Raw genomic sequence first — 23,819 nt, 5'->3', positions numbered from 1 at the left:
CCAGGGCCAGATGTGCTGGTGTCTGAGTTAGATGCCCAGACAGCAGGAGGAGAATACAATACAGCATTGAATGAATGCCTGTTATATTCAAAGCACAGAGCTTAGACCTACAGAAAGACTCCATGACCAAATATTTAGACAACTTTTTAAAGAACAGTAGGTAATTCCTCAACAAAAAGATCCTATTAAAAGGAAGCAGGAAAGGTATTTGGAGAAACAAAAGATAACAACAGGAAAATAAGTAGATGAAATTGTTATAATTGTTTCTCAAAGTGTAACTCAAAGACCAACAGCTTTAGAAGCATTCTGCAGTAGTTCTTTAAAATGCAGAACCCTGGGCCCCACCCCAGACCTACTGAATCAAAACCTCTGAGGGTGACGCTCAGGAATCCTCACGGTATTTTGTGCACATTAAAATTTAAGAGTAACTATATTCAAGGGACTTTAAACTATGAGTCTGCACTTTTTGTGGTAACCTGTACTTTATATGGAAAGCAACAGGGAACCAGCACTGGAGCAGAACAAGGTCAAAGCTGTAGTTAAGAAAGAATGTTTTCAGAATCACGTTTGTTTTCACCATGTGGTTAACTTGTTATGATGAAAAAAAAAATAAACATTTCATCCTCTGCAAAAACAGACTATCTTATGCTAAAATAATCAACCTTAATTAAATACAGATATTTAATGCAAAACAAAATGAGAGGTAGTTTAAATATTTCAGTGTTGTTATTCAAAACAGTACTTGAACTTTTCCACTAAGTATGTGTCAGTCTAATTTATGAAACTAGAAAACAAGGCCTGGTCACTGTATATAAATCAGGATTTAAAGTCGAACTAATGTATGAACTTCTTTAAAATACCTCACCTGTGAAAAGTTGACATTTTTCTCTAGAATTAATTATTCCCTGGCTATTGTAGTAGGAAACAGTCTCCTGAAACACCCTTTGGCTCAGTTCCACCGGGACTCACAGTACTCTCCATGCTGACCTGAAGATGGACTCCATTGTGCAGCCCATCACTCAGAACACAGTGATTCTCCACCTTCAAGCCTTCCTGCCGCTTCTCAGACCTGCTGCCTGAACTTTGTGTCTCCACCTCATCCTGTTAGTTATGTGGTGCCTTGGAAACAAATTTTCTGTTACTGAGCATCTTTATTAAAATGCTTATTTATAGCAACTCTAATCAAGGACCCAAAATACTGAATAGTAATAAGTTTTTAATAAATTACAAGTCTTGGGCAGTTTTTAAAACAAGGACACATGTTATATTGTGCAGCAGATGCAATACAAAGGTGGTAAATCAAATTTTGATGAATTATTATACTTGACACACATAGAAGTGCCAAGGAAATTTTCCACAAAAAAAAGAATACTTCAGTAATTTGAACAATTACCTTTAATGTATCCATTTTGTAATTTCTGATTTTTAATACCTTCTTTTCTTACATTATTGTCATTGAAATAAAGGAGAGTGAGGGAATATAACAGCATTTAGAGAAATATTTTAACAGAAAAGTTCTCCAGGAGACAAAATCACTCGTCCTTAACCATGACCTACAGGCTTTACTTGTATCAGTCCTTAACAGTAACTTTTAATGCAGAGAATGACTTGGATTCTGATGTCTTAAAAAAACACCTCTCCTTCAGAGGGCATATCAAACTCCAAATGGATAATTTCTTAAAGTAGTGACACTTTCAGTATACTCAGTAGTTCATCAAAGTATTACACTCAGACACTTGCTTTCTCAGTCTGACATGTCATTTAACCAGTAAACAGTAAGAGCAGGTGTTGAAAAGAAGGAAACCAGTGGTATGCTGGTAAATGTTTAATAGCTGGCACCGTAGGGAGGAAAAAGTCCTGATTTGCAGCATTTGACCATTTCTGTACTGTAAATATTCCCACCATGACCAACTTCAAGCTACCACCATGATGTCACTGATTACAGAGATGGGAAGACAGGTGCACAGCCTGATTGTGGGAGCTGGCGTAACCCAGTTTCAGCACGGCACTAGAGGAAACCCCCAGGCACTGAAAACTGTCTTCTTGTGTTATGAAGACCTTCTCCCTACTTCCTTGCTCTTGACACTGCAGTCCTCACCCAACACCTTACCAATGCTTTGTCCAGGTCTTGCCCTTCCAAGCCATACCTACAGAAATACCTCTCTCTGAAACCAAACTACCATGATATCACTTAAAACTGTTAATAAAATAGAGGTGGTGATTTTGCTCACCTTTCTCACAATACTGAGTGATTTCTTGGAATGCCCTCTGTGACAAGTACTAAATGTCCTAAAACAAATTACGTAGAATAAGGCATAGCGCCTATAATTAATTTTTGACTTGGTTTAGCAACTAATAAAACAGCAGGTGGAGACAAACAGTTAAATATTACTATATGGGCGTTATGTTGGAAATTAGATGATAATTGTGAATTAACCAATTTCTATATTTATTATTCATATATTTATGCTCCTTTACATTAAAAAATACCCTATAAAAATATAAAGTGTGTCCTGAAAATATAAATCAAGCAGTTCGAGTTTCTTATTTTAAAAATGCAATATTAACAGGGTCAGGAAGATACTAATAACAACCCCCACTCCTACCAACAGTGTAGCCTTGGACAAATAGATTAACCTTGCTGGGGCTCTTTTTCTAAAATGGGAATCATGATATGTATCTCAGAAGTTTCTTGTAAAGATTAAATAAAAGTATCTTCAGGGACTTCCCTAGTGGTGCAGTGGTTAAGAATCCACCTGCCAATGCAAGTGACACGAGTTCGAGCCCTGGTCCGGGAAGATCCCACATGTCACGGAGCAACTAAGCCCGTGTGCCACAACTACTGAGCCTGCTCTCTAGAGCCCGTGAGCCACAACTACTGAGGCTGCATGCCACAACTACTGAAGCCTGTGCACCTAGAGCCTGTGCTCCACAACAAGAGAAGCCACAGCAATGAGAAACCCGCTCACCACAACTAGAGAAAGCCCGCATGCAGCAATAAAGACCCAGTGCAGCCAAACATAAAAAAAATTAAAGAAACATAATAATAATAATAATTTTTTTTTAAAAGTACCTTCAAAGTGCATAGTGCTGATACATAATTAATGCTCAAAAAAATGGCAGCAAATTATTATTATACTTTTCTCCATAGTCACTGTCCTGGGCTAGCAATCCTTTTATAAAAGTTTCTAGAGTTATGGCAGGAAAATCTCTGCATTAGAACACTAAGCATCTACATGGTTTTGAATATTCCCCATGTGCATGACACCCAGGCCTCAGGATCCAGTGCAACCACAGCCTCAAGTCTAACCTTGCCCAGGCTCTTACTACTCATGGCTGCTGAACTCCTGAGGTAAAGGCATAATCCTTTGTAATAAGCCAGGCTAGCAGCCCTCCTTAATTGGAAACAGAAACCAAAATGCATTTTTAAGAGTATCCAAAGCTAACAGAAGAAAGTCAAAAGACAGAGAGAGTGTTGCTCAATTTATTTTATGCTGACTAGTATAGCTTTCACCTGATAACTCTATAACACCAACAAGATAGATGTGTATAGAAAGAAATGTAAATAACCTAAATAAATTAGTGAAATTACTTTAACAGTACAGTAAAAGAATAAGGTACTATAATCAAGTATATCTTGGGAATGCAAGGACGCTTAAATAAGAAATCTATAAAGGTAAGGGTGAACATATTTGAGTTTTTTAAAAGATAATCTCAATAAATGCCTAAATGCATTCAATAAAATTATATACCTATTTATTAGATTTTTAAATCTTTTAAAAATTAGGAATAAAATAGTTCCTTACCAGGAAAAACAAATAGCAAATAGCATATGCATAACTTAACACAAGAGGCATTTTCATCAAAGGAGCAAAACATGGTTCTGGAAGTCTTGATCAATGTAATAGGGCATTAAAGAGAAATGAAAGACATACTAATGGAAATAAAAAGATAATCATTATCAGCAAATACTTTGTCTCCTACTTCTCCTAGAGAAAATAAAGTCATCAAACAAGGAATCCACTACAAGTACAGACTTATCTGCAGTTTCCCCCACATTTTCCACTTTCCATTTGATGGCAACAAAAGAGGTATCCCTTCACCCTCTTCATGAGTAAAGAAATTATCCTACCACTTTTCAATCTCTGAATCACTCTATCATTTCTTTCTCTTACATTCAATGACACCTACTTTAAGGTTCTAATCCTCCTATCATGTTCCCTTTCGAGGTCCCTAGCCCACAAGACCCTACCAAATGAGCTTTTTCCCTGTTTCAGGAACATCGTCTCTCCTTACCCCATCTCCTACTCCCCTTCCTCACTCACTCCACCTCCAGACCTACTGGTCTCCCTGTTAAACTTCAAACAAATAAGCAGCTCCCACCTTAGAATCATCTAACGTCCCTATGCCTACACAAATATCATCACGGCTTGAATGTCCACCTTCTTCATCCCCTAACCTGCTGTGTGTTTGTTTTGCTTTTTTTTACACTTCCTGTTGGTTTCTCCACAAGAACATAACCTCCATGATGACAGGGATATTTGCCTGGTACACAGGAATCACTCAATAAACATTGGTTGAATGAATGCATCTATCAAAAGAAAGTAGTATTTATGGAACTTATCCCAGTTAGGATAATGAAGGCACAAGTAAATTGCATGAACAGTGACATATATCCCCCCTTGCTTCTTTTTGCCATTTTGTTAGCTATCCATCAACCCAAGCCTATAGTCATATCCCAGATTTCCCTGTGAACAGTGTACCTTTAGGGTAAAAAAAAAAGGAGGGTGGCAATTCTTAGCTGGCATCAATTAGAGTAGAGTACTGAAATGCAAAAGCCCCATTTTGAGGTTCCTGAAGGATTGTCGGGATAATAAGTTTTCCCTGAGAGGAGAATTTCTAGTCCACTTCACATGAAGAGAGAGGAGGGGCATGAGGTATGATCCTCACTGATTAATAGAAAGTAGTGAAAGAACAGTCAGGGGCTTAGAAGGGACAAGATTGGGAGACTGTTGACAAAAGGGTATAAGGAAGAAGCATGTGATGTTCCTTCTCAAAGGAGCTCAATGTGTAAGAACATCTTTCCCATGTCAATACTCAACAAAAAGCCCCCACTGCAACAGAGCTTATTAATATTCTGGTCAATAAGTCTCTTCTTTCAGCCATCCCAATATTTGCATAAGTATTTGTTGAATAAATTAAGAAATGCAAATAAAATTACTATATAACTAATATACCCAAGAGAATCAATTTAAAATAGTTTAATCTGTCAAACATAGAGTAAGATGGTTAATTTAAGAATTAAAATTAAAATTAGCAGCTTTTACATAGATCAGCAATTAGGAGTCAGACAATATAATGGAAAAAAAAAAACATATTCAAACTACAAGAACAAAAATAAATATGAACACCCTAACTAGAAATGTATGGACACTGTACAAAGACCATCAAGAATTTTATCAAAGTAAAAGAAAATGTGAGCAAAGGAAAGAATATAGCATGGTCTCTGTATTGGAAAAAAATAATAATATTTTAAAGATATTGATTATTCTCTAATGAATCTATTGAAGTTAAAATAATTCTAGTGGCAATGGTTTTGTCTTTACAAAATTATTCTAAACTTTGACACAAATAGAAAAGAACCCCTAAATAAAAATAAATTATGGGAATAGAAAACTATCAACAGTGCATCCATACATGTATAGATTTGAGGATCTGGCATTTTAGTCCTTCACATAAGAGCCTTCCATAAGCTTTTTCCTGTTACTCTGTTTTTATTGTGGATTTACCTCGGGGAGAAACGTGCCGTTTTTTTCTTCTTTTCTGAAGATGCTGAGAGAAGATAATTTATAAGATGGACTCATTCTCTTCCTGAACCACACACCTGTGACAATTACTGTAATAGACTGGACCTTATGTGTATATGTGTATGATAACTGGAGCTTTGCTCTCTCAATCTGTTGTGCACAAAGCAGTCAGGGGAAAAAAAAAACACAAAAAACAAAGTCCTGAGAGGACCTTCAAAATGAAGGAGGAGTAAGACATGGAGATCACCTTCCTCCAGAAAAATACATCAAAAATACGTCGACGTGTGGAACAACTCCTAAAGAACACCAACTGAATGCTAGCAGAAGACCTCAGACCTCCCAAAAGCTGTGTGGCTGACAGGGTTTTGGTGCCCCAGCTGGGTGTCAGGCCTGAGCCTCTGAGGTGGGGGAGCCAAGTTCAGGCCACTGGACCACCAGAGACCTCCGAGCCCCACGTAATATCAATTGGAGAGAGCTCTCCCAGACATCTCCATCTCAACTCAAAGACCCAGCTCCACTCAACGACCAGCAAGCTCAAGTGCTGGACACCCCATGCCAAACAACTAGAAAAACAGGAACACAACCCCACCCATTAGCAGAGAGGCTGGCTAAAATCATAATAAGTTCACAGACACCCTAAAACACACCACTGGAGGTGGTCCGGCCCACGAGAAAGACAAGATCCACCAGAACACAGACACCAGCCCCCTCCACCAGGAAGCCTACACAACCCACTGAACGAACCTTACCCACTGGGGGCAGACACCAAAAACAATGGGAACTAAGAACATGCGCCTGTGCAAACGAGATCCCAAACAGAGTAAGTTAAGCAAAATGAGAAGAAAGAGAAATACACACATGGGTAAAATCCCACCAGAACAAACAAATGAAGAGGAAATAGGCAGTCTACCTGAAAAAGAATTCAAAATAATGATAGTAAAGATGATCCAAAATCTTGGAAATAGAATGGAGAAAATACAAGAACCGTTCAGCAAGGACCTAGAAGAACTAAAGAGCAAACAAACAATGATGAATAACACAATAAATGAAATTAAAAATTCTCTAGAAGGAATCCATAGCAGAATAACTGAGGCAGAAGAATGGATAAGTGACCTGGAAGATAAAATGGTGGAAATAATTACCTCAGAGCAGAATAAAGAAAAGAGAATGAAAAGAATTGAGGACAGTCTCAGAGACTTCTGGGACAACATTAAATGCACCAACATTCGAATTATAGGGGTTCCAGAAGAAGAAGAGAAAAAGAAAGGGACTGAGAAAATATTTGAAGAGATTATAGTTGAAAACTTCCCTAATATGGGAAAGGGAATAGTTAATCATGTCCAGGAAGCACAGAGAGTCCCATACAGGATAAATCCAAGGAGATTTACATGGCAAGACACATATTAATCAAACTATCAAAAATTAAACACAAAGAAAAAATATTAAAAGCACCAAGGGAAAAGCAACAAATAACATACAAGGGAATCCCCATAAGGATAACAGCTGATTTCTCAGCAGAAACTCTGCAAGCCAGAAGGGAGTGGCAGGACATATTTAAAGTGATGAAAGGGAAAAACCTACAACCAAGATTACTCTACCCAGCAAGGATCTCATTCAGATTCGATGGAGAAATTAAAACATTTACAGACAAGCAAAACCTAGACCAGCTTTGCAAAAAAAGCTAAAGAAACTTCTCTAGGCAGGAAACACAAGAGAAGGAAAAGACCTACAATAACAAACCCAAAACAATTAAGAAAATGGTAATAGGTACATACATATTGATAACTGCCTTAAATGTAAATGGATTAAATGCTCCAACCAAATGATATAGACTGGCTGCATAGATACAAAAACAAGACCCGGGGCTTCCCTGGTGGCGCAGTGGTTAAGAATCTGCCTGCCAATGCAGGGGACACAGGTTCGAGCCCTGGTCTGGGAATATCCCACATGCCGCGGAGCGACTAAGCCCGTGAGCCACAACTACTGAGCCTGCGTGTCTGGAGCCTATGCTCCGCAATGGGAGAGGCCGTGATGGTGAGAGGCCCGCACACCGCGATGAAGAGTGGTCCCCGCTAGCCGCAACTGGAGAAAGCCCTCGCAAAGAAACGAAGACCCAACACAGCCAAATATAAAATCGAAATAAATTGATTAATTAAAAATAAAAACAAGACTCATATAAATGCTGTCTACAAGAGACCCACTTCAGACCTAGGGACACATACAGACTGAAAGTGGGGGGATGGAAAAAGATATTCCATGCAAATGGAAATCAAAAGAAAGCTGGAGTAGCAATTCTCATCTCAGGCAAAATAGACTTTAAAATAAAGACTATTGGTGGCGCAGTGGTTGAGAATCTGCCTGCCAATGCAGGAGACACGGGTTCGAGCCCTGGTCTGGGAAGATCCCGCATGCCGCGGAGCAACTGGGCCCGTGAGCCACGACTGCTGAGCCTGCGCGTCTGGAGCCTGTGCTCCGCAACGGGAGAGGCCGCGATAGTGAAAGGCCCGCGCACCGCAACTAGAGAAAGCCCTCGCACAGAAAACTAAGACCCAACGCAGCCAAAAATAAATAAATAGATAAATTTCTAAAAAAAAAACAAAAAAACAAAATAAAAACTATTACAAGAGACAAAAAAGGACACTACATAATGATCAGGGGATGAATCCTAGAAGAAGATATAACAATTGTAAATATTTATGCACCCAACATAGGAGAACCTCAATACATAAGGCAAATGTTAACAGCCATAAAAGGGGAAATCGACAGTAACACCCCACTTTCACCAATGGACAGATCATCCAAAATGAAAATTGATAAGGAAACACAAGCTTTAAATGACACATTAAACAAGATGGACTTAATTTATATTGATAGGACATTCCATCCAAAAACCATAGAATACACATTCTTCTCAAGTGCTCGTGGAACATTCTCCAGGATAGACCATATCTTGGGTCACAAATCAAGCCGTGGTAAATTTAAGAAAATTGAAATCATATCAAGTATCTTTTCCAACCTCAATGCTATGAGACTAGATATCAATTACAGGAAAAAATCTGTAAAAAATACAAACACATGAATGTTAAACAATACGCTACTAAGTAACCAAGAGATCACTGAAGAAATCAAAGAGGAAATCAAAAAATACCTAGAAACAAATGAGAATGAAAACACAACAATCCAAAACCTATGGGATGCAGCAAAAGCAGTTCTAAGAGGTAGTTTATAGCAATACAATCCTACCTCAAGAAACAAGAAAAATGTCAAATAAACAACCTAACCTGACACCTAAAGCAATTAGAGAAAGAAGAACAAAAAATACCCAAAAGTTAGCAGAAGGAAAGAAATCATAAAGATCAGATCAGAAATAAATGAAAAAGAAATGAAGGAAACAATGCAAAGATCAATAAAACTAAGGGTTGGTTCTTTGAGAAGATAAACAAAATTGATAAACAATTAGCCAGACTCATCAAGAAAAAAAGGGAGAAGACTCAAATTAACAGACTGAGAAATGAAAAAGAAGTAACAACTGACACTGCAGAAATACAAAGAATCGTTAGAGATTACTACAAGCAACTCTATGCCAATAAAATGGACAACCTGGAAAAAATGGACAAATTCTTAGAAAAGCATAACCTTCCGAGACTGAAACACGAAGAAATAGAAAATATAAACAGACCAATCACAAGCACTGAAATTGAAACTGTAATTAAAAATCTTCCAACAAACAAAAGCCCAGGACCAGATGGCTTCAAAGGCGAATTCTATCAAACATTTAGAGAAGAGCTAACACCCATCCTTCTCAAACTCTTCCAAAATATAGCAGAGGGAGGATCACTCCCAAACTCATTCTACGAGGCCACCATCACCCTGATATCAAAACCAGGCAAAGATGTCACAAAAAAAGAAAACTACAGGCCAATATCACTGAGGAACAGAGATGCAAAAATCCTCAACAAAATACTAGCAAACAGAATCCAACATCACATTAAAAGGGTCATACACCATGACCAAGTGGGGTTTATCCCGGGAATGCAAAGATTCTTCAATATATGCAAATCAATCAATGTGATAAACCATATTAACAAACTGAAGGATAAAAACCATATGATCATCTCAATAGATGCAGAAAAAGCTTTCAACAAAATTCAACACCCATTTATGATAAAAATCCTCCAGAAAGTAGGCATAGAGGAAATTTACCTCAACATTATAAAGGCCATATATGACAAACCCACAGCCAACATGGATCTCAATGGTGAAAAACTGAAACCATTTTCACTAAGATCAGGAAGAAGACAAGGTTGCCCACTCTCACCACTATTATTCAACATGGTTTTGGAACTTTTAGCCTCAGCAATCAGAGAAGAAAAAGAAATAAAAGGAATCCTAATCGGAAAGGGAGAAGTAAAACTGTCACTGTTTGCAGATGACATGATGCTACACATAGAGGATCCTAAAGATGCTACCAGAAAACTACTAGAGCTAATCAGTGAATTTGGTAAAGTAGCAGGATACAAAATTAATGCACAGAAATCTCTTGCATTCCTATACACTAATGATGAAAAATCTGAAAGAGAAATTAAGGAAACACTCCCATTTACCACTGAAACAAAAAGAATATAATACCTAGGAATAAACCTACCTAAGGAGACAAAAGTCGTGTATGCAGAAAACTATAAGACACTGATGAAAGAAATTAAAGGTGATACAAACAGATGGAGAGATATACCACATTCTTGGATTGGAAGAATCAACATTGTGAAAATGACTGTACTACCCAAAGCAATCTACAGATTCAATGCAATCCCTATCAGATTACCAATGGTATTTTTCACAGAACTAGAACAAAAAACTTCACAATTTGTATGGAAACACAAAAGACCCCAAATATCCAAAGCAATCTTGGCTCCCTGACTTCAGACTATACTACAAAGCTACAGTAATCAAGTTAGTATGGTACTGGCACAAAAACAGAAATATATATCAGTGGAACAGGGTAGAAAGCCCAGAGATACACCCACACACATATGGTCACTTTATGTTTCATAAAGGAGGCAAGAATATACAACGGAGAAAAGACAGCCTCTTCAATAAGTGGTGCTGGGAAAACTGAACAGCTACATGTAAAAGAATGAAATTAGAACACTTTCTAACACCATACACAAAAATAAACTCAAAATGGATTCGAGACATAAATGTAAGACCGGACACTATAAAACTCTTAGAGGAAAACATAGGGAGAACGCTCTTTGACATCAATCACAGCAAGATCTTTTTTGATCCACCTCCTAGAGTAATGGAAATAAAAACAAAAATAAACAAATGGGACCTAATGAAACTTAAAAGCTTTTGCACAGCAAAGGAAACCATAAACAAGACGAAACAACAACCCTCAGAATGGGAGAAAATATTTGCAAATGAAGCAACTGACAAAGGATTAATCTCCAAAATATACAAGCAGCTCATGCAGCTCAATTATCAAAAAATAACAACCTAATCCAAAAATAGGCAGAAAACCTAAATAGACATTTCTCCAAAGAAGATATACAGATTGCCAACAAACACATGAAAGGATGCTCAACATCTCTAATGATTAGAGAAATGCAAATCAAAACTACAATGAGGTATCACCTCACACTGGTCAGAATGGTCATCATCAAAAATCTACTAACAATAAATGCTGGAGAGGGTGTGGAGAAAAGGGAACCCTCTTGCACTGTTGGTGGGGATGTAAATTGATACAGCCACCATGGAGAACAGTATGGAGGTTCCTTAAAAAACTAAAAATAGAACTACCATACGACCCAGCAATCCCACTACTGGGCATATACCCTGAGAAAACCATAATTCAAAAAGAGTCATGTACCACAATGTTCATTCCAGCTCTATTTACAATAGCCAGGACATGGAAGCAACCTATATGCCCATCGACAGATGAATGGATAAAGAAGATGTGGCACATATATACAATGGAATATTACTCAGCCATAAAAGGAAACAAAATTGAGTTATTTGTAGTGAGGTGGATGGACCTAGAGTCTGTCATACAGTGTGAAGTAAGTCAGAAAGAGAAAAACAAATACCGTATACTAACACCTATATATGGAATCAAAAAAAAAAAAGGGGGGGGTTCTGAAGAACGTAGGGGCAGGACAGGAATAAAGACACAGATGTAGAGAATGGACTTGAGGACACAGGTAAAGGGAAGGGTAAGCTGGGATGACGTGAGAGAGTGGCATGGACATATACACACTACCAAATTTAAAATAGATAGCTAGTGGGAAGCAGCCGCATAGCACAGGGAGATCACCTCTTTGCCTTGTGACCACCTAAAGTGGTGGGATAGGGCGGGTGGGAGGGAGATGCAAGAGGGAGGAGATATGGGGATATATGTATACATATAGCTGATTCACTTTGTTATACAGCAGAAACTAACTCAACATTGTAAAGCAATTTTACTCCAATAATTATGTTAAAAAAAAAGCTCCCAAACTGGGAATGCCTAAAAGGTAGAAGAAGCCTGTATCAGTTTTGGGCAAATAAAATTTTGTTATTCAAACTCTTCAAATTAAAAAAAATAATTAAAATTATAAATAAATAAATAAATCAGTAAATAATGGGGGGAGGACTATAGCCCTGATAGATAGATATTAAAGTAAATTATAAACCTGTTTAAAGTAAAACACTGTAGGGACTTCCCTGGCAGTCCAGTGGTTAAGACTCTGCACTTCCACTGCAGGAGGTGCGAGTCAGGGAACTAAGATCCCATGTGCCACGTGGCGCAACACTATAGTGTTGGCACATTAAAACAAAAAAGATATTCAGAAATAGATTGCACTAAGAGTGGAATATAAGATAAAGGAGACTGGGGAAAAAATTATTTCTTCATATATGAAAATAAATTTCAGACCTAAACGCTAAAAAATTTTTTAAGTATGGAAAGGAAGAAATTATGCTAAATATTTACTTTTTGTTAAATGTAAATGTATAGACTTTATAACCATAAAGAGTAAACCTTCTATACATTAAAAATGATATAACCAGACTATAAATCACCAGAAGGTGGACTTTGTCCTACTCACTGCTATATCTCCAGAGCTTCAAATAGTATCTGGTACATTGTAGATTTGTAAGCAATTTACTTTTTCCAAATGACATTATTCAAGTCCATTCCTTTGGATCAAACTTCGATTTTTTTACATTAAGAAATGGTTTAAAATGTCTACAATTTCTACCCAAAAAGTGAGCTGAATTGTGATAAGGATTGCATTGACTCTATCAATCAATTTGGGAAGTATTGCCAACTTACATTAAGTCTTCCAATCAGTGAATATAGGATGTTTTTCAAATTATCTAAATAATAGTTTGTAGTTTTCATAGTATAAGGTTTGCTCTTCTTGTTAAATTTATTCCTAAGTAGTGTATTCTTTATGATGCTATTGTAAATAGAATTGTTTTCTTACTGCAAGTTTTTGATTGCGCATTGCAAGTGTATAAAATTACAATTGATTTTTGTATCTTTATCTGGTATCCTGTAACCTTGTGGAGTTCATTTATTAATTCTAATAGTTGTTTAGTGACTTCCTTAGGAATTTTTATGTACTTGATCATATCATATGCAAATAGAGATAATTTTACTCTATCCTCTCCAATATGGATGTCTTTTATTTTTTTTCTCTTGCCCAACTGCGCTGGCTAGAACCTCTAGTACAACACTGAATAGAAGTGACAACAGTGGACATCCTTGTCTTATTCCCAATATTAGAGGGAAAGCATTCCGTCTTTCACCATTAAGTATGATGTTAGCTGTGAGTTTTTCATACATGTCCTTTATTAAGTTGAGGAAGTGCCCTTCTATTCCTAGTTTGCTGAGTGTTTCATGATGGAGTATGGGATTTTCTTAAATGTTCATTCTAAGTCTATTGAGACAATCCTGTGATTTTTGTTTTCATTCTGTTGATATGATACGTTACTTGATTTTCAGATATTAAATCAATCTTGCATTCCTGGGATAAAACAAACTGATTCTCAAATTCACATAGAATTTTAAAGGACTCAGGATAGCCAAAACAACCTTGAAAAGGAAGAACAAAGTAGAAAAACTCATACTTCTGAATTTCAAAACTAAGTACAAAGCAAGGGTAATTAAGAGAGTATGGTACAGGCACAAATACAGAGATATAGAACAACTGAATAGACTTGGGAGTCCAGAAATAAACCCATGTATCTATGGCCAATTTATTTTCAATGAAGGTGCCAAAAAACATACAGTGGAGAAAGAATAGTCTTTTCTAAAAATGGTGCTGGGACAATTGGATATACACATGCAAAAAATGAAGTTGAACTCTTACTTTGTACCACTTATAAAAATTAACTCAAAATGGATCAAAGGTCTAAATGTAAAATCAAAACTGTAAAATTATTAGAAGAAAACATAAGGGTAAACCTCCATGACATTGTTTTTGCAAATTATGAAGCATGAACTTTACAAGTGTTTCAGTCTTAAGCATTCAAAGAAATTGTTAGGAAAAGTAGTAAAATCCTCAAAAAGCAATGGGCAAAGATAAAAAAAAAAAACAGCCAATTCACAAAAGAAGAAATACAAATACCAAATAAACGCACACAAAAAATTCCACATCACCAGTTACTGAGAAACAAAAATGAAAATAAAGCTCATTTGCCTAAAAAATTACCATGGTGTTAAGGAGAGGGCCAAAAACAGCACATTAGATATAGATCCAGATATGGATATAAACATAGATATTAGATATACATACACTATACATATTGATAAATGGAATATTGCCTGCCATATCAGTAAACAAAGGATGTCACAGTTATCAGTGATTGCAGCCACCACGGGAGGGTGAGCTGGTGAGCCCAGATGGAAACTCAGGATGTGAAAATACAAGATACTGACCCCAGATAGCCGAGGTGCATATCAAAGAAATGATTTCATTGAGCCCAGACTCTTGCATCTTCCCAGTCTCAGAAAAGTGATAAATTCCTTGAGATATCTAGTTTTCTTTTATTAACAGTAATCTTTTGTTCCTACTACCTGCCCTTTGTTGCAAAACTCCTATATATCCTAGCTCCCCCGTTGCCTCCTCGGAGCAGGTCTCTCAGGGTTACCTGAGATGCTGCCTCCTGGGCTTTAAATCCTAAAAATTCCCACTGAATAAAACACAACTTTCAACTTTTAGGTTGCGTGGGTTTTTTTTTTTTCAGTCGACAATATGCATACAGGTATTAGATGGATGTTAAATTACTTTTTAAAAATTCCCAGACACACACACACACACACACACACGCAGGAAGGAAGGAAGTATACCAGGGGTATTAGTGGTTATGCCACACTGTAAAATTATAAATATATTACAATGAGAAATGAGACTTTCCATTTAATGTAATAAAGGGAATTTAAAAAGCAATGAAGAAGAGGGCATTTTGGAGAGAAATATAGGCAGCTACCCATAGCAGAGTGATCACGAAAACGTTTCTGTTGCTACAACCCAACAGCCAGGAGTGGAGACAACAGGTACCATGGGATACACTCATCCATGTGGCAAACATCCTCATTCATTACCTGCTTTGGAAGTAACAAGCTGCAGCACAAGAGGCCTTCTCGTTACAATGCCGGACCCTCGAGGGAGAAAGTCCCTAAAAAAAAAAAGAAGGAATAGATTAAGGTATATTAAGGAATTCTGATCACCTATAAATTTACAAATGAAGTTCCACAGAAATTCTAATTCTCAACCTTTCAATGCATCACATATCTAAAGAATGCTAGATCCATCTTATAAAAGAGACATTTGCAAAATAAAAAAGGGGGGGTGGGGAAGGGTCCTTATACTGAATATTAACCCACGTGCATTATCATAATGACCTCACTGGAATATGTAATTCATTCATTTAGCTGGAATTAATAAAAGTTTGCATTAAACTACTGTGTATTGTCAATTCATTTTTATTTTCAGAGAACAAGGACTTACAAAAATATTTGCTGTGGAAGTTAATCCTTAAACTCTTTGGTAATTAAAAAATTCATCACTCCATCCAGCTTCAAGATCAATATTAACACCATGAAATACAGACCATTATAAGAGGTAATAAAGGCACATTAGATTGTATCTTCTAAATACCTAACTTTTTTCTCCAATAAAAGGTCACACACAAAATGTGGGATTAAGCGGAGATAAATATTGCATATGTAGAAATTAACAGCAGAAAAAATACTGCAATTTGATTTTTGTCTTTTCTCATTCCCGATAGATAGGAGCTTATAAAAAAGGAGATTTTTCAAATAAATATTGTGTTTAAAATGGCATGTTAATATACACTAAACCAATAAAACTGCAAAGAAAGTATTTTATAATTACATCTATAATGCCACATAAATCAGTACTGATTCTGCAATGTCAAAGAGAATTCATAAACATACCTATAACACTGTTTTTAAAGACATTTAGAATGACTCACAACTTTTAGAAGCATCATCATTTTAAAAATCACAGAATTCCATTCAAAATAAATTTCTGACTCAATGGCAATGTTTCCCAAAAAGTGTTTCCAGGACCACCAGAAAGTGTTATAACCACAGACACCCAGGATCCATTCTGAACCTACAGATTCAAAATGTTCGGGGACAGATGTGGCATCTATACTCTTAACAAACTCCCGAGGATTCTGATGTTCACCATGGTTTTTTTATCGAGTCCAAGCTCGCTCTGCATGCCGCACAACAGGCTAGTGAATAGGAGATGAGGTGTTGAGGCAAGGAATAGCAACTTTATTCAGAAATCCTGCAGACAAAGAAGATGGCGGACTAGTGTCTCTGAAAAACTATCTTATCTGGGTCTGGATGCCAGTTTCTTTCATAGAATCGGAGAGGGAGAGGTGATGAGGAAGTAAAGTAAAATGGCCATAAGTTTTGCAAATATCACCTGGAATGGCCAGCCTCCCGGAGGGGATGTGTTAATTTCTTCTTTCTTGCAGCCATCCACAGGTGGACAGGGTCAGGATGTACAAAGGCACTTTGGTTTAACATTCAGGCAGAGGGGCAAGGTTACCTGAGGGAGGCCATTATGTATGATTATAATAACAAAAACAACGAAAAGCAAAGGTTAAAGTCAAAGAAACAGATCAAACATGGAGTCCAATTTAGCTCTTCCCTGTTACAGTTTGAGAACCACTGGCCTCAAGTTAGGAAATGTTACTTAACGATTTAGTGGATAATAATGGCATGGGATATACTATGAGTTTTGTAGGAAAATTGACAGAACACAGCTTCAACACAGATGGGATTTCAGTAAACAACAGCTTATACAATTGGTAAAGGTCAGTGAGAATGCTGCAAAATCCAAGGCTTTAGCTCAACTAATACTTTGAAATAGAGAGTTACAGAGATAAAATTAAGCAAAATTTCCCTACTTACAACTAATTTATTTTGCAAGTGCTAGTGTAAATTCTGACAGCCTCTTAGCTAAGTTAATGATTTTACTCCTTGACTCCAAGGACTAAGTTTCATTTGGAATGTCACTATATGTAACTAAAATAGAGAATAGTGAAATTACAGACTTGTTTTTGCTCTTAAAAAATGCCACCTGAATAAATAATATTATTTACTTATCAAAAAAATTCACTGAAAAACTAAGAAGTGCTAAGAAGATGCTGTGGGCATGGGCCTGCACTAGTTAGACACCAGGAGTACAAAATCTAATGGGAAGATAAAGACATACATGCACAAAGAAAACCATTAAGAAGGGAGCAGGTAAATTACACTAGAGTTCAGAAATGAGAGAGACAAACACTCTCTTTTTAAAAACATCCAAATACATGCAATCAGATACTCTTAATATTCTTCAGGAACTGTATTAGAATATTTGTTAGTTTGGATGTTTTCAGTAATCACTTTAAAAAAAAACAAGGAGAGCATCTACTCTGTGCCTAGACCTAAAAAGGAAAAGTTAATTTGAGAATCAAAACTGGTAAAGGGAAAATGAAACAAAACTCCAGAGCAAAGAGCTGGAGGCCATCTGTTTGAGTTATTAGGGCCATGAATGAGGTTTTAGGATGTATAGATGCCAAAGATAAATATACATGTCTTAAATGTCTAAATAATGGCATTTAACAAATCAATAAAATATCTTCTTTAAGAAAAAGATGTAGAAAATAAAGAAGGCGAGAAGGAAGAAGGAAGAAAGGAGGTTTAGTTACTTAATACCTTCATGCTGGGATCTGCTTCAACTCATGCTTGTGACCATATATTTATAATGTAGATTTAGTAACAATCATTTGAACATTATCAAAGCAAAATAGAAGGTATCAAACATCTTAAATAACAAATAATTATCATGTGTTTGGCTAAAATGTAAGCCAACAGATATAGCTAACACTTTTCTCAGCATTTTTATTAAGCAAACAGAACTTTGCTTTAAGAGTAATAAACGTATTCAAGTATCCCCTTCATGGCTCTCCCCAGTCCTACCTCCAACACATACATTTTCACCAAAAGTCAAAAGATTTGGTAACCAAATCCTGCTATTTTGAAGTCTCTTCTGACTTCACAGGAGTATCTGAATGCCACAAAGCACAAGAGAGAAATTTCTCTCTTCTGAAGACTGAGTGACTTATCTGGCACCCTGAAGATTCATGTCATTCTGATGACCCAGCAGCATGAAAACCATATGCTCAGCACACCCCTGCTGTGAGAGCTAAGGGGGTGAGCCCTCAAAGGAAACACAGAGAACCTCTCATTGAACCCCAGTTCTGCCACTGAATGGGCAAAATTCTCTAAACCTCAGTTTCTTTTTCTGCTAAATTGAGAAAATCCTATGAATTAAAGGAAATGCAACACGTGGGAAATTTTTAAAAACCAAAGCACCACAGAAAAAAAGTAGTACTATTATTATTGCTACAATACAACCACAGGGTGTTTTCCCTGATATTTTAGCATCCTCTCGTGTTAAAAAAAAAAAGCCTTGACAATTTTTAACATTTCATGAATGAAATTTGGAGGTGAGGAGGCTCAGATCCCACCTGAACTGTCCCCTTGATATTGACCAGCTGCACTGGTTTGGAAAGCTCAGTTCCTTTTTCCTGCCTCCATCAACAGGGAGCCAAGGCACTGATACAAACAATCATGAATAATTCATTAGCCATTAAGTACAACCATCCATTTGAATTTTATTATTTTCTGTGCAATAGGTGGTTGGTTCTCCTGTAGGTACATCTTACAGAAAAATTACTTTGCTAAATTAATGCAGAAAAAAAGACTGTGCCTTTAGTATTACTGTGGATTTAAATTTGTGTGCCATTTTCCTGAAAAATGGACCTTCAAGGTACAGCGAGAAGAGTAATCTGGAGACTAAGCAGTATTAAATTGACTCCCTTCTTTAGCCTGAATGCCTCATTTATGATTGGACTGTACAGATTTTAAGGCAGGAGTAGTGCTTCCCTCTCTATGCCACATAGCAGCTACGATTCAAATGTCTTTCTTCTCTCTCAACCCACCTCAATAAAGCATTAATCTACACAGTCTTAACTGCTAGTCTTCAGACAAAAAGTCAATGCTTTTTCATGGTTTCCTGATTCCTGAACAAAAAGGAGAGAACAGTTCCCATGCTATGGTCTAAGAACCACCTTGATAACATTTCTTATTGGCTCTTCCAGAAACTTAGTTATCAAGAAATATTATCACTGCTCAATTAGGAAATGATTGATCTTTGGAAGCCTAAAAAGAGAGCAATGGCTGTATCAGCAAAGCTAAAAGGAATTTTCCCCCTTAGCAGCAAATAAACTATGGACATGCTTTTGTTCAATATAGATGTAATGATGACTAACCAGGTGATCTGTTCAGTAAATAAATGTCTAACATCTGCCCTTGACTGAAGCCAAGAGGTATAACTCATACCCTCCAATAAGTTAATTCATGTAGCTGATCCATTCAAAGCCAAATCATCTTAGTCTTGGGGAGGGGAGTGGGAAACGAAATGCAAATGACTACAGTAAGCATGACAGACTCTATGGTTAAGCTCCACACAAGTTGAAGTATCGATGCAAAGCAGGGAATAATCTATTCTGCTTGGGGGACCAGCCAGAAACAATTTCAGAGAGACATGAGATAAGGAGGCATTCCACAGGGGATCCACAGGGAATGTGTAAAGACATGGGAGAGCTACGTAACACAGAACATTATGGAACTGTAAATATTAAAGAAAGGTCAGAATGAGGTGGAGAAGTCTCTGGAGAAGGAGGCAGGAGGAGACCTTAGAGGCTTCACTTGTATTTTTTTCTTCCTATGAAAACAGGAGAGCACTGAAGAGTTTTCAGTGATCAGATTTACAGTTCACTGGCAGACTCTACAGAGAATGTTGAAAAGGGAAAACAAAAGACAGGGAGACTAGTCACTAACCTGTCTAGGTTACTGAGGAAGAAGATGATAAAGGTTATTCAAGGCAGTGATAGTGAAGATGGAGAGAAGACAACAGAGAGAATGGACAACTGACAGGACTTAATGATCACTTTGATGTGGAATGAAATGATATGAAGGAGTTAATAGCCACCAGGATATTTCTGGTTTGGGAAGCTGATTGAATAGTGGTGCCATTAACCAGAATAGGAAATACAGAAAGATCTGGTTATAGCTGATATATATATAGTATCTACCATGTGCCAGGCATCATTTTCATTTGATCTTCATAACAACCCTATGAGGTAGATACTATTGTTATTCTCACTTCACCGATGGGGACACTGAGGCACAGAAAAGCTACATAATTTTCTCAAAGTCACAAAGCTAGTGACAGATCTAGGACTCAAACCTAGAAAGTGTGACTCTAGCATCTGTGCTCTTGAGCATTAGACTATGCTACACTGTAAAAAAAAATGGGAGAAGATGAGGATATGTTGACCTTTAGATACCTAGATAATATCTAGATTAAGACAAGTACATAGTTAGACTGAGCAACTGGAACTTAGGATAAAGGTCCTGTGTAGAGATAATAACTTGTGAGTCTTTATTGGAGCAGGTTGTTGAAGCCAAGAGAACAGATGAGTAGGAACAGAGTGGAGAAGAGTGATGAATATGGAGTCTGGAAAATACCAATACTTAAAGAGCACCTGAAAGAAGTAGAACTAACGAAGAGATTGAGAAGGAGTCCCCAGAGCAATAAGTTAAATACCAGAAGTCAGAGGTATCCCAAAGTCACACTAGCCTCTTAGACATCTCCACTTAGATGTCTCAAAACCAGTCTCTACAATTCAACTCATTATCATCTATCCAACATGTTTCTCCTCCTTTATTCTCAATCACAATCCACATCATCAGCATCCATACATGTCAGCCAAACCAAGTACATGGAAATCATCCATCCACCATCATCCTCTGTCTTCACGCTCCAAAATGGCCACCAAGTCCTGCTGATTCTACCTTAATATCCCTTAAATGCATCCTCTCTTCTCTATTTCAATCCCCATTCCAGGTGCCTCCAACTCTCATACAGACTACCACAATAATCTCCCAATTAATTTCCCTGCATCCAATTTGAGCACCCTCCAATCCAAACTCAAGAGGAACATAAGTCCCGTCACATCATTCCCAGACTCTAAATCATTAAATGACTCCCCACTGTCTTTAGCATGAAATCCAAACTGTAAACAACAACAAAAAAAGTATGTCTCCTAGTGGAAGTTTCAGTGTTCACCTGTGCTCTCAGGCATGTTCCTTGGCATATTCCATGCTTCCCTCATGGGATGCTCTCCCCCTACTTCTCCATCTAGTCAACTCCTACTTAATCTTCAATACTCAGCTCCATATCACCTTCTCTGAGAATATCCCCCTGTACACCTTCTTTGAAATCCCCCTGTACATGCCTCTACCTAAACTCTCAACACACACTTGTCATACTAGTCTATTTACACATCTGCTCCCTCATCCCCGTGTTCCTCCCAGTGCCTCCTTCAGTGCCCAGGTATTATTTTTAACACTTGCCACCTACTCTCTCAGGATGTTTTCTCATTGCCCCATATATTCAAAACATGGAAGGAAAACATGCCCATATCTGATTCTCAACAGGCAGACAACTAAGTGGCATTTTACATGGGCAGAAAGAACAGGCAAGATAACTTCTGATTTACCAGTAATTTGCTGAGGTCACTGAAATTAATATTTTTATTATGAATGTTTAAGAGCTAACAGTATTCACCAAAGTACACAATACAGAACATCAGGGAGGCAAATATTACTGAATGTCTGAAGACACAGAATAGAATTTGAAGGAAACAATATTTTTTAAAATCCAAGAGCCAATATACTTTTAAAAATCATTCCTTAAAAACAGAGAAGTCTCTTCTAAAAATTATCCTCAAAATGTAATTTTATGGGTTCCAAAACAGTCCCTGTAGGATTATTATCTCACAGTCCTTCAAAATGATAACTCAGTTTTAAAGAGAGAAAGAAAAAGAGGAAAAAGACGGAGAGAAACAGGAAAGAGAAACAGATAGACAGGTCACTGCCAAATACTGTTTACTCCCTGCCCCAAGAAGGACTGAGGTCATGTATTCCACACACTGAACACAATGGCGCTGTTAAAATGGCTTTGTGTTTGCATGCCCTAATCTCAAGCTTTGCCAGTCATTACAATGCCACTTTAATTGCTGAAGGAAGTAATTATGCCAAAATCCACACATTTAACTGGAAATTTTCCACCAGAGTTTCCTTTTTCCCCTAAATTCTTGGCACACAGTAAGAATATTAGCATTTACTGATTTGTAAAAGATCACATTTTGGGGCTATCATTTACTCTATAATTTGTGGTATTCAATAAATACCACCATCATTTTGTTTGAAAAACATAGTTGCAAATCCAAATGCAAGAAACACAGTGCTTTTATTTTTTTTACTAACATCTAAGAAATTTCAATATTTACCTTTCATTCACAAAACTCAGAATTTCTAAGCAATATGTTTTCATTAAATATAATTAACCAGTAATTAATGGTTCCCATTGCAATATTCAAAATGCAAGTTTCTGAGTCAGAGATCTGTAAACTGAAGGAAGAAGCCAGTTCTCAGTTTACAAATACCATGTGTTCTCCCCACTAGGAAATGCTCTCAAAAATTGAATGCCTTCATATGTAATCCATTTTATTTACTTATTCACAAAGTCAGTTCAAGAATTTAAAGCACCAGATTAATAAATCCCAGCATCAAGTAGAGGCACTTAGCTGTCATTCTACTTCAAATCACAGATTATACCTTACCCTGGGTAGCTGCCGTGCAAATGAATGACAAAGGGACAACTAAAGAGACTGTTAGTTGCCTACCCAATATCCATTTGCCCGTTATTTCTCATTAACAGAATCCCAATTTTGTTGAGAATGGCAATGTGCCCAACTTAAATAGGTAAATAAATAAATAAACCTACACTTCACAGCCTCCCTTACAAATGGGGTGTCCACACAATTATATTTTAGTCAGTAAGATATAATTAGAGGTTGCTGAGTGACATCACAGATAGTTCCTTTGAAAGGATCTAATTTAGCTGATGTGTACCTTTGGCCCTACCCTCCTCTTTCTTCTCCCTCTCAGTTATACATGATAGCAGAGCTGCAGCAACCATCTTACATCACAAGGCAACCTTGAAGAAGAAAGCTATGCACTAAGAATGGCAGAGCTAAAAAAGACAGAGTCCAGAATAGTGATGGCATTATGAGTCACTGAACCAGCCTTGTACTGCCTAACAAAGAGAATGAGAAAGAAAAAGAGAGACAGCATGGTTTAGACATGTTTCTCAACTTTCTTATTTACTACTGTGCACACAAGAAGCCTTATTAGACATTTTCTGCATTAATTTCCTCCCATTAAATACCACAGCTGTACTATAGTATATGTACTGCATGTACATCTATGCTTTATACATAAAAAGAGTAAGTTTTTTTTGATCCCCAAGAATCAATTTTTGCCCCCTCAGGGGCAATCTCACCCCCATTGAAAATATGTACTACAGA

The 23,819-nt window shown here is 37.1% G+C and overlaps 1 protein-coding gene across 6 annotated transcripts in view; it reads right to left on the bottom strand.

Annotated features, from left to right (window-relative positions):
- DNM3 (dynamin 3) overlaps nt 1–23,819 on the bottom strand; it is a 571,218-nt gene that overhangs the window by 467,509 nt on the left and 79,890 nt on the right. For all 6 annotated transcript variants that reach the window (XM_036859907.1, XM_036859878.1, XM_036859887.1 and 3 more), the window contains exon 2: nt 15,397–15,470. In XM_036859907.1, coding sequence (XP_036715802.1) covers nt 15,397–15,470 — 74 coding nt within the window. The remainder of the gene's footprint in view (nt 1–15,396; nt 15,471–23,819) is intronic.

This window comes from Balaenoptera musculus, chromosome 1 (genome assembly GCF_009873245.2).
Source record: "Balaenoptera musculus isolate JJ_BM4_2016_0621 chromosome 1, mBalMus1.pri.v3, whole genome shotgun sequence".
Taxonomy (NCBI): domain Eukaryota; kingdom Metazoa; phylum Chordata; class Mammalia; order Artiodactyla; family Balaenopteridae; genus Balaenoptera; species Balaenoptera musculus.
This window is presented reverse-complemented; position numbering and strand designations above follow the sequence as displayed.